The 14794-nt window shown below is 44.1% G+C and overlaps 3 protein-coding genes across 7 annotated transcripts; 2 read left to right on the top strand and 1 right to left on the bottom strand.

The window, feature by feature from the left end:
- The first annotated feature begins 36 nt into the window (after nucleotides 1–36).
- Nucleotides 37–3764, top strand: LOC114848373 (uncharacterized). 2 transcript variants are annotated; one of them, XR_008693131.1, is made up of 17 exons: nucleotides 37–207; nucleotides 285–334; nucleotides 414–503; nucleotides 590–717; nucleotides 822–962; nucleotides 1030–1098; nucleotides 1173–1343; nucleotides 1439–1535; nucleotides 1622–1839; nucleotides 1914–2064; nucleotides 2146–2351; nucleotides 2434–2548; nucleotides 2626–2831; nucleotides 2902–3022; nucleotides 3079–3262; nucleotides 3336–3427; nucleotides 3500–3638. XR_008693131.1 is itself a non-coding variant. In XM_029138822.3 (17 exons), exons 1-17 carry the CDS (start codon nucleotides 185–187, stop codon nucleotides 3681–3683), a joined length of 2235 nt encoding a protein of 744 aa, XP_028994655.1. In that variant the 5' UTR covers nucleotides 37–184; the 3' UTR covers nucleotides 3684–3764. The 2 variants fall into 2 exon arrangements, 1 of the variants encoding a protein (XP_028994655.1); XM_029138822.3 differs by having other exon boundaries at nucleotides 3090–3262; nucleotides 3500–3764.
- Nucleotides 3765–3883: 119 nt separating this feature from the next.
- sst5 (somatostatin 5) lies at nucleotides 3884–6184 on the top strand. Its single transcript, XM_055504147.1, has 3 exons — nucleotides 3884–5161; nucleotides 5447–5835; nucleotides 5920–6184. Exons 2-3 carry the CDS (start codon nucleotides 5710–5712, stop codon nucleotides 6097–6099), a joined length of 306 nt encoding a protein of 101 aa, XP_055360122.1. The 5' UTR covers nucleotides 3884–5161; nucleotides 5447–5709; the 3' UTR covers nucleotides 6100–6184.
- Nucleotides 6185–6728: 544 nt separating this feature from the next.
- On the bottom strand, nucleotides 6729–14123 carry trip6 (thyroid hormone receptor interactor 6). 4 transcript variants are annotated; one of them, XM_029136577.1, is made up of 11 exons: nucleotides 14012–14123; nucleotides 13473–13520; nucleotides 10797–11010; nucleotides 10489–10595; nucleotides 10269–10382; nucleotides 9543–10130; nucleotides 9266–9362; nucleotides 9008–9177; nucleotides 8748–8926; nucleotides 8540–8660; nucleotides 6729–8410 (listed from the first exon to the last, which is right to left on the bottom strand). In XM_029136577.1, the coding sequence occupies exons 3-11, from the start codon at nucleotides 10999–11001 to the stop codon at nucleotides 8279–8281; spliced, it is 1713 nt and encodes a 570-aa protein (XP_028992410.1). In that variant the 5' UTR covers nucleotides 11002–11010; nucleotides 13473–13520; nucleotides 14012–14123; the 3' UTR covers nucleotides 6729–8278. The 4 variants fall into 4 exon arrangements, with proteins under 4 accessions (XP_028992410.1, XP_028992438.1, XP_028992428.1 ...); XM_029136605.1 differs by having other exon boundaries at nucleotides 9266–9359; XM_029136595.1 differs by having other exon boundaries at nucleotides 10489–10592.
- Between the last annotated feature and the right edge of the window lie 671 nt (nucleotides 14124–14794).

Below are 14794 nucleotides of genomic sequence, written 5' to 3'. Positions count from 1 at the left end.
CTGCTGATGAGCTACACATGTCTTTGTTAACTCCTGAGAGTCTGTGATTGGACAAGGGTCAGACCTTGAAAAGCTGTGTAGGAGATGACACTGTTGGCCAGGATTTACCAAGCAGTGGGTTCCCTGAGTTGGTCAGCAGCTGTAGCTCGCTAGCAGCTAGGCATCTACCAGCACATCGGTGGCCATGGCTTTCAGGTTTTGCTTTAGGTGAGACCGAGGCGACGTTAGACGTACAAACTGCTGCTTAGCTTCTGACGGTGGTTCATGTGCTTTTTGTCTTACAGCGTCGCCCTGTTCATGTCAGTACGAACCAAATGTGACCACATTCCTGAGGGTAACACCTACTGCTCCGACACAGGCCATGTTCATCAACACCTGATTAATTATTCTGACCTGATCACTTGTTCTCACAGGATCTGTGCTAATGGAGTGTCGTGATCGCTATTTCATGATAGCCGTTGATGGCTCCTGCATCGGGAATGAACCTCACTTTGAAGCTGTTGGTGAGTCCTCCAACTATAAATAAATTTGTAAAACCTGCCACATATCTCTGAGAGCAGTTTGAGCATACTGAGGCTTTGTCTCCCAGATGGCACAGGCGCGTACCCCATCACTAGGCAGTACGCAGCCAGGTGTGGCTACGCTGTTGATGTCGTCGCTCTGCTGGGCCACTTGGAGCTCCGAGCGTCTTACTTCAGCTGTCACACTGGCAACACAGTGAGGACCGACACCATCATTAATAAACATGTTTGTCTGTATGTGAGTATGGGACACCTTAGTGTCTTCATAGTGTATCACCTTTTTTTTGCTGGGTCTTCCAGGATGACAAAGTGTTCACATTTAACTTCAACTTGATTCTGACGTATGAAGGCAAGGAGGTCCACTATGCACTTAACAAGACCTGTTCCCCATCTCTCCCCTGGTCTCCCAGAGAGGTTACTTGTGAGGTTGACTACATGGAGGTACGCTAAATTACCATTTTAAAGTTCTACTTTGTCCTGACGCGGTCTAATCCTGATTTATCTGTAGGTGTCTGTGAGGACTGACGTTGTCTGTCCATCTACAACAAACAGAGACTGGGATGCCGCTCTGCAAACTGTATGACGATCTTGACTCAAGTGTGGATTTAGCACTTTTAGTTTCTGTTTAAATTTTACTGCACTTTCTCTTAGGTGCATGCCTCAGCTGCTTCAGATTGGCAGGTTGTGTTCCAGACGGTGGGGCAGAAGTTGATGCCCATGAACCTGTCTGAAGCCCATAGGCGAGGCTATGTGTTTGACCTGACAGAGGGCCGCCTTGTCTTTCGTACACCTTACAGACAACCTGATTCCTTCATCACTGTGGTAAAAGGATGCAAAATGTAGTGCTGTGCTGTCTATCACACAGTCCATGGTGTTTAAACCCAAGCCAGATTCAGTAGCTTTGAATCTCTCCTCAGATGAATGATGTTCCAGTAGAGATGGTCCATGCAACGCTGTTCTCCAGACAGCGCTGGGTCGTCCTCATGGTCGACATGGTGGCTGCCTGCTCCATGCGTCAGTACTGCAGTCCTTACTTTGCTCCAGCTACATGTAGCTGCTTTCACTTGTCAGTCGACTGCTGAATCTGTCCTTTATTCCAGATGAAGGGTCCTTTGATGAAAGGCGCTACATGGTGTGGAAGGCTCCCGAGTTTGTGCATCCGCTGGTGTTGAATCTGCACAGCACAAAGATCAATGCTGGGGTCAACGGTGAACTTGTGGAGGAGGGGGTTGCAGAAGAAAGAGGCTACACTGTGGAAACTACAGATAACACAATCCAGATCATCATTCTTTATACTGCTGAAGGATGGTACAGAAAGGTCTGGAAGCACAGATTATAACAAGTTCCATAATCGCTTTATTGTTTTACTTCCCTAAACCTGCTCTCCTGCAGAGTTTTGTGGTTGGAGACCTCTTCGAGTTCTACGTATTTAATCTCTACTTAGAGCAAATCGCGGTGGACGAGGATCAAGTGGAGACCAGGCTCCGATACTACAGAACGCTTACCAGTCCTCTAGTGTTGTGCTCTGTGTTCACTATTCGCAGTAAGTTCACATGTGAACAAAAAACTTTTGCCAAGTTGAGACAGTCAAAATCTGACTGCATTGACTTTTTTTTTTTTTAAGGAACGGATCTTGAGGAGCGAATGTTCAGCGTCTACCTCGGAGGCGTTCCTAGGGATGTTGAGTTAGTAGCCGTCAGCTTTAATGGACATACATTTACACTGCCCCTCACCAGCACAAGCATTTCCATGATCCCAAGTATTCATCCGAACACCACCCACGGTTACACCCTGAAGGTTGCTTTTGATGACCCTGTTGTCTTACATGAGGTAAAGGTCTGATGCAGCTGATTCATGTCCTTGGCAGAGCTTCACCCAATGTGACTCAACTAGACCTTTTTTCATCTTCCAGTTTCATAAAGATTCAGTGATGATGCACAAACTGGACGTCTATTTCATACTGGCCACTGTACCTGAAAATGAGTGTTTTTATCATGTAACATCACTCATTGCACTGACAAATGTCTGTAAGTCATTGATTTTACGTCCTACAGCACTTGTCAATCTAGGTTGGCCGGTTTTAATCCACCAAACCATTTGACAGCTCCTCCAGTGTTTGACGCCTTCTGTTCTGAATCTGGGATCAGCTTCACACTGGACCATCGGCCTTTTAACTACCTGTGGGCGTTCAGCATTGGTTCTGACCCGCTGACCTCAGACCTTGCAGCTCGGCACGGATACGTCATGAGCAACGACAGCCAGAGTCTGCAGCTCCATGTGCCGCTGTTCACACCCGGATACAAGTACAAGGTGAGGTGAAGTCGAGGGGAAGGACTGGAAGATGACTGCGATCAGTAACTGAGCTGCCTGTGTTTTATAGAACGTCACTCTGAAGGGATTTCTTGGCATATTTAAGATCCTCGTTCAAGATAAGGAAACGTTAGAGATCCAGACGTCAACTGTCAAGATGTGTCCTTTTAATACAACCACTGAACTAATAGGTAAGGACAGCGAAAACGTTAAGACTTGTACTGTATGTAGCTGACATGCTAAACAGCGTGTCCACAGTGTGTTCCACTGATGGGAGGATGGTCGTGGTGGCCGACCTGTCGCTGGGCGACCCAAGCCCGGGGATCCCTACCAGAACCAGCCTCAGGAATAAAAGGTGTAGACCCAAGGAAGCAGACGACACCAGGGTTCTGTTCTCCTTTCCCCTCCACACCTGCGGTTCCATTATCAAGGTGCCGCTGCTGCTTGAAATGACGTTTACTCATTGTAAATGTGCCTGCACCTGAGTGTTAATGTTCCCCTCAGCTTGGAAAACACTCCGTAACCTACGAAAACAAGATCTTCTTCAGCAAGAACCTTCACGCGGCGACAAGTTCGTCGGGCAGCGACGCTGACAGGTGCAGCCCTTCAGCCTGCAGCTCCGTTCCGTCCTTCAGCTCTCTCCTTAAACCACTGTGCTTGTCCTGCAGTGTGACGGTGCAGTGCTCGTACCCTCTGCGAGGCCTCCAACGACTCTTCTCGTTGCACAGGTTTGAGTCGGACGCCGACGGCGTTGGCTGCATCGTGCATTCAGCACGCGCCAATGAAGGTCTGTGTTCCACTGGTTCAGCTGCTTCGATGCGTTCACCCAGTCGTGCTTTAGCATTTGGCTGAAACTACGTGAACCCTGCAACATACACCTTAATGAAGACTACCACAGAAAAGTTGGTAATGAATTAAAGATTGGTCAAATCAGGTAATGTCTGCTTTCATTTTTCTTGACAGGAGCAGGAAAGTTTGCAGATGAAAGCAAATACTAACAATTTCAAGTATTTTAAGGCTTGTGTTTTTCCAAGAGAAAAGATTATTGAAATGAACATGTACATTATTTAGATAATCTCATGACTAATCTAATGACAGACACTTTCATAAATCAGGGGGTTTCCCCTAGTCTTAAGTAAAGAATAAGGAGATAAGAGGCAGGTTCGTGTGTGGATTTCATAATTAAGTGTCCCACAGGAGTTGAGGGCTGAACACTGTCCGTCTCCATGGTAACGCAGCTGGAAGCCAACAGCGTGGTTCCGTTGGAACTGACAGGCGGGTTGGTGTAGGTGGTGTCGACTAGTGCCACCACCTTCCCTCATGGCAAACACACTGATGGAGACATGCTGCGGGTGTGAGGGCTGTGGTGGTGCATGTGTGTAATAAGCAGATAGATGTTGGAAGTACTGGGAAGTACTTCAAGTGACTCTGCATCCACAACACACACTTCCACTGAAGAAACAAAACCCTGCAAAGTCAGCAAACATCTTCACAACAGCAGCAGAGCAATGAGGCGATGTCGAGTTAAAGGGAAGCTGTGGCTCAGTAGAACGTGAATTAGAAGTTTGAATGTGACGTGCCAAAGTTACATTTTAGTATATAGTTAATACATCAAAATGTAGCCTGAAGGACGCTTGGACACATACTGCACCTTAGAGGTAGAAAGAAATCCTTCAGCAATAAAAAGAACTTAATTAGGTCATCTTCATTTAAATCACCACTTGCCCCATTTAGAACAAATTGTAATGAATATTTTTGATTAGATGATATAATTTGCCAAGTTGTAATCATGAAAATATTTTAAATATCACATTGCCTACAGTGTAAGAAGCTGCACACATTTTCGATCCAACCCGTGAAACCAAACTGACTGGTGATGGTGCGATGGGGAATAAAAAGCTTGAGAAGCGCTACAAACTCACCAGACATAATTTGTGTTAGCACGGAAGCACGGAACGGCATTGAACACGCGCTTTGGCGCTTCAGTGTGAAACGTCGCCAGTTTTGAAACACACCTGAAGTCTGATGCAAGTCATTCATCTCCTCCGCGTTTGCAGGGTCGCCTCCGACTCGGAGGAGCACCTGCAGAATCTGTGTTTGAGTCATCATCTTGAGATTCCAGGAGGAACTGCAGCCTAATTAAGCACAGGAGGAGGCGGTTAATTAATCCTGACAAACTGCTGCGATCATGTTGGGATCCTGCAGCTCCTCCTGTCCTCAGAAAATGTTACTAAGTCAACGTTACCAAGTCAGTGCAGAGTCCTGTGGAGAAAGAGCAGCGGAAAAGGTCACAAGCTTTTCAAAAGATGGGATGTGAAATTAACACCGTGGTAATTACTGCTTAAGTACTTTAGCACTTATCATTATTGGTTTTTATTTAAACTGTACAATTCAATAGATCCATAGACAGAAAGACAGACACTTGAACTAAGCCTTAAACAGTCACAGCTGGTCTCGTTTGCAGTCTGACATTCAGATTTCTTGTGTCACTCTCCACTCAGCCTCATTAACATTTGAGTCACATTGTGTCATTAACAACCACGCTGATTACAGGGCAGGAATGAACCTGGTGTAAACAACAATGTCTCATTGACTCAATTGATGTTTTTTTATAGTTCACATATAAATGAACCTGAGCCTGGTTAGTGGTCAACACTGGGATCCTGTCTTCAGCGTTAGCGTTGACCTTATCGTCGCCCGTCCAGTGACGCAACCTTGACCGCTTGCCTCCTCCTCCACCTTGTTGGATGAGGATGAGGAGGAAGACGAAGGCGCCTGCTTATCACCAACACATCCGACGCCAACAGAAGCACAGTATCTGACGGGGGGCTTCCAGGGGGCTTTTCATCAGTGGCTCCAGGTGCGGGCTCTTGTGAAGATGCTGCCGTCTCAGGTGCGGCTGCTGCTGCCTCTGTTTTGCTGGGCGCTGCTGGGGCAGGTGAGCTCAGCTCCACACACAGACCTGTGGCCACAGGCACTGGGAGCAGACGAGGCGAGGAACAAGGTCAGTCACTCACACGCGACACAGTCTGCTCAGCAACAAGCTTGAGCTTGGAGCTGGCGTCAGGGTTCCTTTTTTGTCCTTCAGGATCTCGCTAACTTGCTCCTCGACAGCTTTGTGTCTGAGCTGGTGGCAGCGAGAGGAGACCGGACGCTCCCAGAGCTGGAGGAAAAGGAGGAGGTGATGCGGCGACACCTTTCTTTCTCCCAGAGAGAGCGCAAGGCAGGCTGCCGCAACTTCTTCTGGAAGACCTTCACGGCGTGCTAGCAGAGCTGCAGTCGTTTGGTGGTTCACTCTGGGGTCAGTGAATCCATGTTTCTGAAGTGGATGAATGCAGCATGACAAATAAAACACAGGAATGTGACTGTGTGCTCTTTGTGTCTTTGGTAATATTATATTCTTCACTAGAGCACTCTATAAGAGGTTGGGCTTCTAAACTTGATCTGAAGAGTTTGGACTAAAACCCTTGAATCCTATGTTTCCTATTATGCAACACATCTTTTGTTACATCTGCGTTGCCCTGTGAGAGTCAACATCTCTTGATTTCATTTATGAAGAAATCAGAGAAGACATTTTAGCTTTCAAAGTGACTCCATGTTTGTGTGTTGCTTGCTGTAGGTGCAGTTACATCAGTCAAACCATGGTGACGTTTGACGTGTTTGCTTTCGTTTCTGAAAGGAATCCTGAACAAGGTGGTTAATGCTGGACCTCTTCCCAGCTTCAACACCTCATCCAAATAATCAGCAGTGGGACAAAGAAGCAGGATTGTGGCACAGTTGTAAAAACCGAACTTTAGCCTCACTTTGTTTGGTTCCAATTCATCTAACTATTAGCTTTATTTATCAAACTTTAACAGCATGAATGTGACACGTTGCTATAAATAATGAGAAACGTGAGGAGCTTATTGTCATTTTAATAAACAATTGTTACTACAAGCTGCAGCAAGAGAAAATGCACTCATGGCTTTGTACAGTACATTCTCCTACTATAAATAACTACCTGCCACGTCTACTGCCATCCCTCCTCTTAGTGCTGCTGCAGTACCAGACTCATATCTACAAACTCCACTTCACAGCATTTCAAACTGAGTACATGGTAAGAAAAGAGGATGAAAACAAATGTGGCATTATACAGGATATTAGAAATGACGCCTCTGAACATTAAGGTTGGCCGACCTTGATGGTAAAAGGCTGATTGACACTAATACAATAAATGTATTGAGATTTTATGATCTCGTTGCATGATCTAGATCTGTCACAACAAAAGCAGAATTTACAAACAAAACAAGCACAAAACGGATTTATAATGATACTGAATGACATTAGAGGTAAGGCTTCCAAATGTTACACATGTACAAAGTCAGGATGATAAGATGGAGGTTAAACAACTAGCGTGAATACTGTAGCGCCAATGTCTCTTGGCCCATGAGTGCAACATGTTAAAATAAAGAGAAAAAAAACATCACATGAAAAGCTGGGATCCAATATGGGTGTGAATTAAACATTTCTAATGCAGTGATCAACATGTGACCACTGACCCTTAAAACAGAGCATTCAGGCTCTTGAGACGAGGATCCTTTACACAGCAGGATGTTTTCAAGTGACCAACACCCTGTTTTCCTTTAGACAGGAGAAACTGTTTGACTTCATTGCACCATCAGCTTCAATGTAACAATCAAGTATCAACCAAACAACAAAGAAAATCAAAATAAGACCATTTTGTAGACATTAAAAAACCAAAAACAACACTCTGGATGATTAAAAATGGCAAAAATCCTGTTATTAACTAACACTGATGTAAGTGTTTCGGAAAAGCGAAAAAAGACAAAAAAAAACATGGGCTGTAAAGTGAACTACACAATCCTTACGTCTATATTTCTCATTCTGTGAGGCTACTGCGCTGCAAAGATTCACTGCACTACAGGCTACATGCTGTCTGGCCTGTACAGTCACAGCTGCTGTTGCTTCGTGTGCTTTCATGTGCTTGTGTTGAGGCAGTTCTGACGTCTGGCGTTTAACAACGGTTTAGGTCCCATGATACGACACGTTTTTGTAAAGTCCATTTAGATTTTCCATTGTCCTTGACAGTGATAGTCTGAGTGTGAATGTGCTGGTGAACTCTTGAGCAGTACCATTGTGAATACGTGGATCCTAAGCTGCCTGCAGGTCAGGCCACTGTCAGTCATATTAACCTAAACGATGTGAACACCAGACATTTGAGTGCAAAACACAGAAATAACAACAATTGAATTGAATAAAAGAAACCCCGCAAGTTAGAACCCCCATTACACGCCTTTCATTTTGATCAGAAACAGTAAAGCAGGAAAAATTCAAATGTGTACCTCAGACCAACAGAGGGAACTATAGAGCCATCTGTCATTTTAATATCACGAACGCCAACAGAGCGAGCGAGCTGGCTGAGGCCGAGGGGACGAGAAGGACGTTTGTTAGCAGTCGGTGGAGATTTTTGCTGAGAGGTCCTGTATTCTGCGTGCGCTGCAGCTCTTGCACAAGATATGTCCGTCCAGTGGGTAGCAGCCTCGACCCTCCCCTTCAGACGACAGCAGCAGTCCACATTCCTGATGAAGCACAAATTAATTTAATGTAACCAAGCTACAACCAACCTAAAATTTGCTTCAGACTGGTGATTACAGCCAAGTTTCATTTTACAAGATCAGTTCCTGTCAAGAACTAAGACGCTGACTCACCTCACAGACGTAACAATGAACATGGAAGCTGCGGTCCAGAGCTACTATCCTCACCGTCTCCTCCTGGCCTGGTTCTGGCATGATGGGCTCACCGCACACGGAGCAGCGAGGCGCATACTTCCTGTCAAAGCAAACAGTCCAGTCCAGTCAGCCACCAGGCACGTCGCTTCACCTTGTGCTGTACTTCAAACAGCTGAACGTCTCTCACCTGTGGAAGTCGTCTATGCAGTGTATCTGAGAGGTGGCGTCCACAGTGAAGGGCACCCCGTCCAAGCAGCAGTTACAGACCACGCATGTGAAACAGCGGGGGTGGTACGCCTTTCCCATCGCCCGCAGGATACGGTCCAGGATGGGTTTGCAACACTTTGAACAGCGCTCTAGTGTACTCTGATGAGGAGAGGGAGGGGAGTATAGATCCAGGCAGCACAGCGTAACGACCAAAAGGTGACAATATAGAAGTGTACCTACAATGTAACAGCTCTCACAGTAACTCTTCTTGTCCAGCGCGTAGAACGGTTGCCCTCGGAGGCGGGCGTGACAGGTGATGCATGTGAAACACTCCACGTGAAACACCTGCTCCATGGCGATACAGCCACTCCCGTCACCAACCACGTTGTCCCCACAGCGGGCACAGCGGCCTGGAAGCCAACGATTGACACAAACATGTTGCTACCGCAGACGAGCTCCGGGTAGGTTTAATTAATCATTCATCAATACAGTTATTACCAAAGTAGTCTTCTGTTGGAGGATGGTTCATGTCATATACCAACTTCTTAGTGAGTCGATCCAGCTCCTCCTCAGGCCTCGTTGATGCCGCCCCCTGCTGAAAGAAAGCACGATTCACACACTTCACTTAACTTTATATGTTGAAGTTCAACAAACATTTAATTCAGAATTCTAATTCATTATTTCTGCCAAAAGTAATCATGATCTGCATTTACAGTTTTTTAACTTCATTTGAAAGCTTGTGTTTAAACAGACTAGACATAGATGAGTCCTCTACCTTGCTGGGCTGATAGACAGGGCTCTGTGCAGATCCTAGTCCCGCTTGATTATTTTCCATTCCTCTCCGAGACACTGGAACCTGGCTGACCCTTCCCCCGGACCCTGAGGGACTCCCTTTGTACCCGGCCCCAGAGTGCATCTCCTGAGCCTGTGAACTGGGATGTGGAGGGTACCACACCTGTGGACCTGTCTGAGTCTGAGGTGGGGGACGGGACACATGCTGCCGAGGAGGGGGAGGCGTGTAGGCCTGCTCAGCCTGCCTCCCTGTTTGAGAGTAGGTGACTGGCTGTGCCGTCTTGACCTGGACACTGAACCTGGGCCCCGTAGGCGTTGAGGCAGTGGTGTAAGAGGCGGGCACGGGCTGAGGGTACGGTTTAGGGGTTGGGGAGGAGGAGTAATAGTCTTGCTGATGGGAGTACTGAGGAGCCTGGTGATCACTGGGGTAGGGCGGCGCTGGGTGGTATTGACTCTGGGGGTGGGCGGAGTAGCCCATCGATGGCCGACCCTGAGGAGGGCCTGCACTCTGGTGTACAGGCTTGTAGTGATCCCCTGAGAGGTATTTGTTGTAAGGCACATTGTCGTACAGCTGTGGAAACAAAGTTGACAAAAGACAGAATTTTTACAGCTTTAATAATGCAGCTAAATTAAACCAATGTTCAAATCAGCTTTTTGTAGAAATATCTTGATAACATTTCTGATCATTTCCAATAAAACTCCTGATTACTTGTGTGCTGGAGTCTTGTGGGTGGCTGTCCAGATCAGCAAGCATACTGGTGAGAGAGTCGATATCAGCGTCAATCTTGGAGTGATAGCCAGCTGGCTGTTCAGGACCACGATGCTGAAGAACAGCAGTAGAAACCGAATCCATACACAAAGAGCCAGGAGCATTTAGAGAAGAACCAATGTATAGTTTATAAAAAGGAACCTATGCAAACGACACTTACCATTAGCTCGTAGCTGTCCATGTGAGGGCTCCAGGTGCGGTCTTCATTGGGACCATGGGGAGGGGAGTAATAATGATCGCTAGATGAGTGATGAATGGGTCCACCTGCTTTTCCATAGGTTTGCAATAGAAAGGAAGACACAGGTTACACTCTAAGACTCAAAGACTCTAAAAAGACTCTAAGACACTCTAAAAGTCAAAAGTGTTTCATTTGTTTTAATCTTTTTTTTAAATTTGTATCACCATTACATTGAAAGTAACTAAACCAACAGTACCATTTACTGGCTTACTGCAGTAGCACGGTCTTACCTGTGGCTCCTGTAGCCATGTACCTATTGGTCATCCCTCCTGCTCCCCCGTTCTGGTCAAAGGGACTGTATTTTGGACGAAATTCAGAGGCTCCCTTTTTGTTAGGAGCTCTGTAAATTGCTGAGCCGGCAGAATGGGACATCTGGGGAACTGCTCGCTCTGGGCTGTCCAGAGTCCTTGGTGGAAGCCAGGTGGGACCAGACATGGCAGATTTCTAGGATTAAACAGGGAAAAAAGGTTTGTTGTCACGTTTTTATTATTTTGTTATCTAACTATTGTGTGCATTTGTAATACTTCTAATCAGAGGCAAACAGTACTGGTATTATTTGGTGCAATTTCTGTTAGACAGCGCATCTTGATTTTAAGCAATAATTTGCGTAAATGCAGCTGTGGTGTGTATTTTGTAATAAATTACCGGTGGAAGATGCTTCAAACCATGTTTCCTATGGCAACAGGGACACACACAGAGACACACACACTAAACAATAGACTCCTAGTTGAGGAGCAGGAAGAGAACCGCCGCTCTAAAAGGGTTGGGGATTTCCAGCAGATAGCCCAAAATCATGTGTGTGTTGTTGCTTTAACAAACAAACACTCGTGGAAAGATTTTCCAGCACACACACACACTTACGTAAGATACACAAACAGGTGCAAACGTGTCCACTGCTTCAGTTATCCTCCACAATGGTTATTGTTTTGGGGTGTTTACACGCCAGTATTATTGATTTCAATGTGAAGTGAGGACAAAAACAAGACAGGAAATACTGTATAATGATGTGTGTCTGTATACATGAGAACACCTGGCTCATAACAATATATCATGTATTTCCATGTGGAATAGATAACAACACAGCTGAGCTGACAAAGTGCTGCCTTGCCCCCTATAAAAAGGGCCTCACAACACTGGTCTTATAGATGGAAAAGTCTATAAAAAATGATATATTAAAGGATTTTTACTTAAGTTGAATCAGAATTTGAGATAAAAAAATAGTTGGACAGGACAATGACAAATTTAAACTGCTCACCTTAAAAACAGCAGTTCTGAACAATACTGTAGATGCTAGGTTTGCTAAAAGGGGCATTTTTTTAAAGACAGAAAATTTGCTAAATGAGCCTGAAATATAAAACTAAATTCACTAGATTTAGTGACACTGGAGCAAACTTGGAAACACTGAAGACAGGAAAGTAGTGTGGTCACGCACAAGATCATAGTCCACAACTAAAACAGACACTGACCTGAAATCTTTTTTCAGGGGTGGATAATGTGCAAATCTTTTATTAGAATGTTTACATATGTAGATACTTTAAGGTTGTCTATGGTTAAATAATCCCATCGGTTGTCATTAATCATTTCGACACTGTGACAAAATTAATTTTAAAAAAGCCACTGCTGTGGTTGACACCATGTTAAAGTGGATTGCAAAGACCCGTCACAGTAAACCTGTATTGTCAGAGTGCATAAATCAATATCCCACTAAGGCTGATTGTATGTGGGTCATGTGGCTGTAATAAGTGGATTAGAACGGATGAGAGGATGATGTAGTCACACCAAAATACAATGTCTGACTGCATGAAGAATTGTTTTGTCTGTGACGTTTTGTTCGTCACATTTGCATTCAAACAGTTGCTGTACAAAATGTCAGCAGGACTCATCTGGCTTCAAACGCTCACTGTGTGAAGGATTGTGTTAACAATTCCCAGTGTCGGTATCCACCTAGTTAAAGCTCATATCTGGATACAGATTACCACAAATTTAAAGGGTGGTTGTACTAAAACTTCAAACCCCACAGTTCTAATTTAGTTTAATGCCAGGTGTGAGGCTTTTATCTTATTTAAAAACACAAAAAATTAATAAATGTTAATGCTTTAAGTGTTAAAGTTTTCTTGTCTACTCTATGCATGTGGCTGAATCATTAGATACAGTATATCATAACGCACACATGCAGTGGCTTGTTCACACTTGAGAAACTATGCACAACCGGTCTGTGAAGAGCAGTTTCTAGAAAAGCCCTATAGATATAGAGAACTGTTAGAAGACTTACAAGTTTACTTAAAATATTGGTAAAATTCACCAAGGTGTTGGATAATTAACTTTTGGATGTCTTGAATAAAACTTATTTATGCTTTTTGGCTCTCTGTCATTTTCCTTTTCACAATGGGTGTAAATGAGCTGATAGCTAATAGTGTTAAGCCTGGGACAATGACAATGATACTTGCAAAATCAGTGTTGATTAACGCGACTGGTCTCAAAGGGAGGCGCAACAACTTAACAACTGTCAAAGTCAGTGACACGCATCAAGTGGGCAACTATAAAGTATACAACATCCGGTGCTCAAAAAAAAAACGAAAGGCATGGATATACTTTTAACATTAACGCTAAAGCCACATAAAATGATAATGAAAGCTAAGATTAAGATTAAGATATTTAAACAAACACACACAAACTGACTAAGTACCCATTTACTCGCACTCTCTCGTATAACGTATATGTATTAGACTAGATTGCGCTTTTATTCTGAAGGCAAATGTTTGTAGTTAGCTTAACGTGTTTGACACTGCAGCTAAATGTAGGCGTATGTATACAAATAACAAACAGTCAGTATGTTAAGGAAATAGTCTGTAAACTAAGTAACGTTATGTAACGGTAAACATTAGCAGCCTAGTGGCGTGTCTTACCGTTTACACCTTTCACAGCAGCGAGTCTCCTCCCTCGTTCGGTGTCATCTAACGTTACAAACCCAAGAAAACAACAAGATTGGTGGAATAAAACAGATACATCAAAGATACACTAGCTGAGAGCGTTGGCATGTGTTTGAAGGCAGCATTAGCTTAGCCGGCTAGTTCCGCGCAGCAACATTAACGGATAAACGTTCAATAAATAAGGTGAACTACAGACTAAGCGTCCAGCTGCTGTTTCAAATCTGTCCTCTGTGCCTCACACGAGGCACCGAAGTGATATAATGAGCCATAATGAAGGATAAGTAGCAATAATTAACTTTAATAACAGCCTTGTTTACTAGTTTTCTAGCCCATTTTAAACTCGTGCCTCGCCTCCAGGCTAACTTCAACGCAACCGCAGACGAAGGCATGGGATAACCGCGACCTACCGTCTGAACCGAGCCGCAAGGACCCCGTTAAAACCCCCCTTCAGGGGGTCAAAACCGGCGAAAGGTGCCAGGGAAGAACTTTATTCTGGCCGTAAGTCGTTAACGTACCGTGGATCGGGTCTAATGAGGCCTTTAGCAGCAGCAGCTCCACAGCGCATTCCCGGTGTGTGACGTAGCTCCTCTGTGCGTGCGCATGTGCGCGCGCGCCACTGAATTCTTTGCCAAGGTTGTGATGATATCTCGATATTTATATAGAGCTTTGAAGCTTAGGGCTCTTGTCATTGTGAGATGTAGCAATGCAGTAATAGATGTAAATATTTATCATTAACTGTAAATAAACAAACAATTTGTTTCCATTTTAGTGTAGATTTGATTCACATTTGATTGCAGCATTTTGGAAAAAACAAAACATGTACTAATACTAATCTATTATTATTATGTTTTATAGGGAAATCTATAAGGCTGCCAAAAATTACGTATTCAACTGAAGAAGAAATGCACAGTTTCGAACATTTTCAAATAATTTCCACTTTAAATTATTAAATCATGATATGATTGAGATAAAGGCTAAGAAAAATTAACAAAACAAGACACAAGCATCAACCTAAAACTAATTCTATATATCAATCGTAAGTGGTAGTTTGGTGCAGTCCAGTTTGATGGTGTTATGTAGTAAAGTTATACTTGCATGATGTTATAATAAAATACAATATAAGCACAAAATACTGTTAACCAATATATATATTAATGAAGTCAAGCTCTAAAGGTTGCCCTAAGAGCATTTGCATATAAATGCATTTATTCTAAAAGGATTTAATTTTGAAAAGGAAAAGGCTCCTTGAACAATAAATAAATCACTAATGAGACTAATGAGTCTAAATTAATAATAGA

The sequence above is a fragment of the Betta splendens genome, chromosome 2, assembly GCF_900634795.4.
Source record: "Betta splendens chromosome 2, fBetSpl5.4, whole genome shotgun sequence".
NCBI classification, from domain to species: domain Eukaryota; kingdom Metazoa; phylum Chordata; class Actinopteri; order Anabantiformes; family Osphronemidae; genus Betta; species Betta splendens.
Note: the sequence above shows the minus strand (reverse complement) of the source record. Positions and strands in the feature narration are given on the sequence as shown.

Excerpts from the sequence above, each read along its gene's own strand:
- LOC114848373 (XM_029138822.3), top strand. The coding sequence starts at position 185 with ATGGCTTTCAGGTTTTGCTTTAG. Across the intron at positions 718-821 it reads GCTGTCACACTGGCAACACA|GATGACAAAGTGTTCACATT; the intron begins GTGAGGACCGAC and ends TGGGTCTTCCAG. Across the intron at positions 2,065-2,145 it reads CTCTGTGTTCACTATTCGCA|GAACGGATCTTGAGGAGCGA; the intron begins GTAAGTTCACAT and ends TTTTTTTTTAAG.
- sst5 (XM_055504147.1), top strand. The coding sequence starts at position 5,710 with ATGCTGCCGTCTCAGGTGCGGCTGCTGCTGCCTCTGTTTTGCTGGGCG. Across the intron at positions 5,836-5,919 it reads CAGACGAGGCGAGGAACAAG|GATCTCGCTAACTTGCTCCT; the intron begins GTCAGTCACTCA and ends TTTGTCCTTCAG.
- trip6 (XM_029136577.1), bottom strand. The coding sequence starts at position 11,001 with ATGTCTGGTCCCACCTGGCTTCCACCAAGGACTCTGGACAGCCCAGAG. Across the intron at positions 10,596-10,796 it reads CATGGCTACAGGAGCCACAG|CAGGTGGACCCATTCATCAC; the intron begins GTAAGACCGTGC and ends CCTATGGAAAAG. Across the intron at positions 9,363-9,542 it reads CTGTCTATCAGCCCAGCAAG|CAGGGGGCGGCATCAACGAG; the intron begins GTAGAGGACTCA and ends GCTTTCTTTCAG.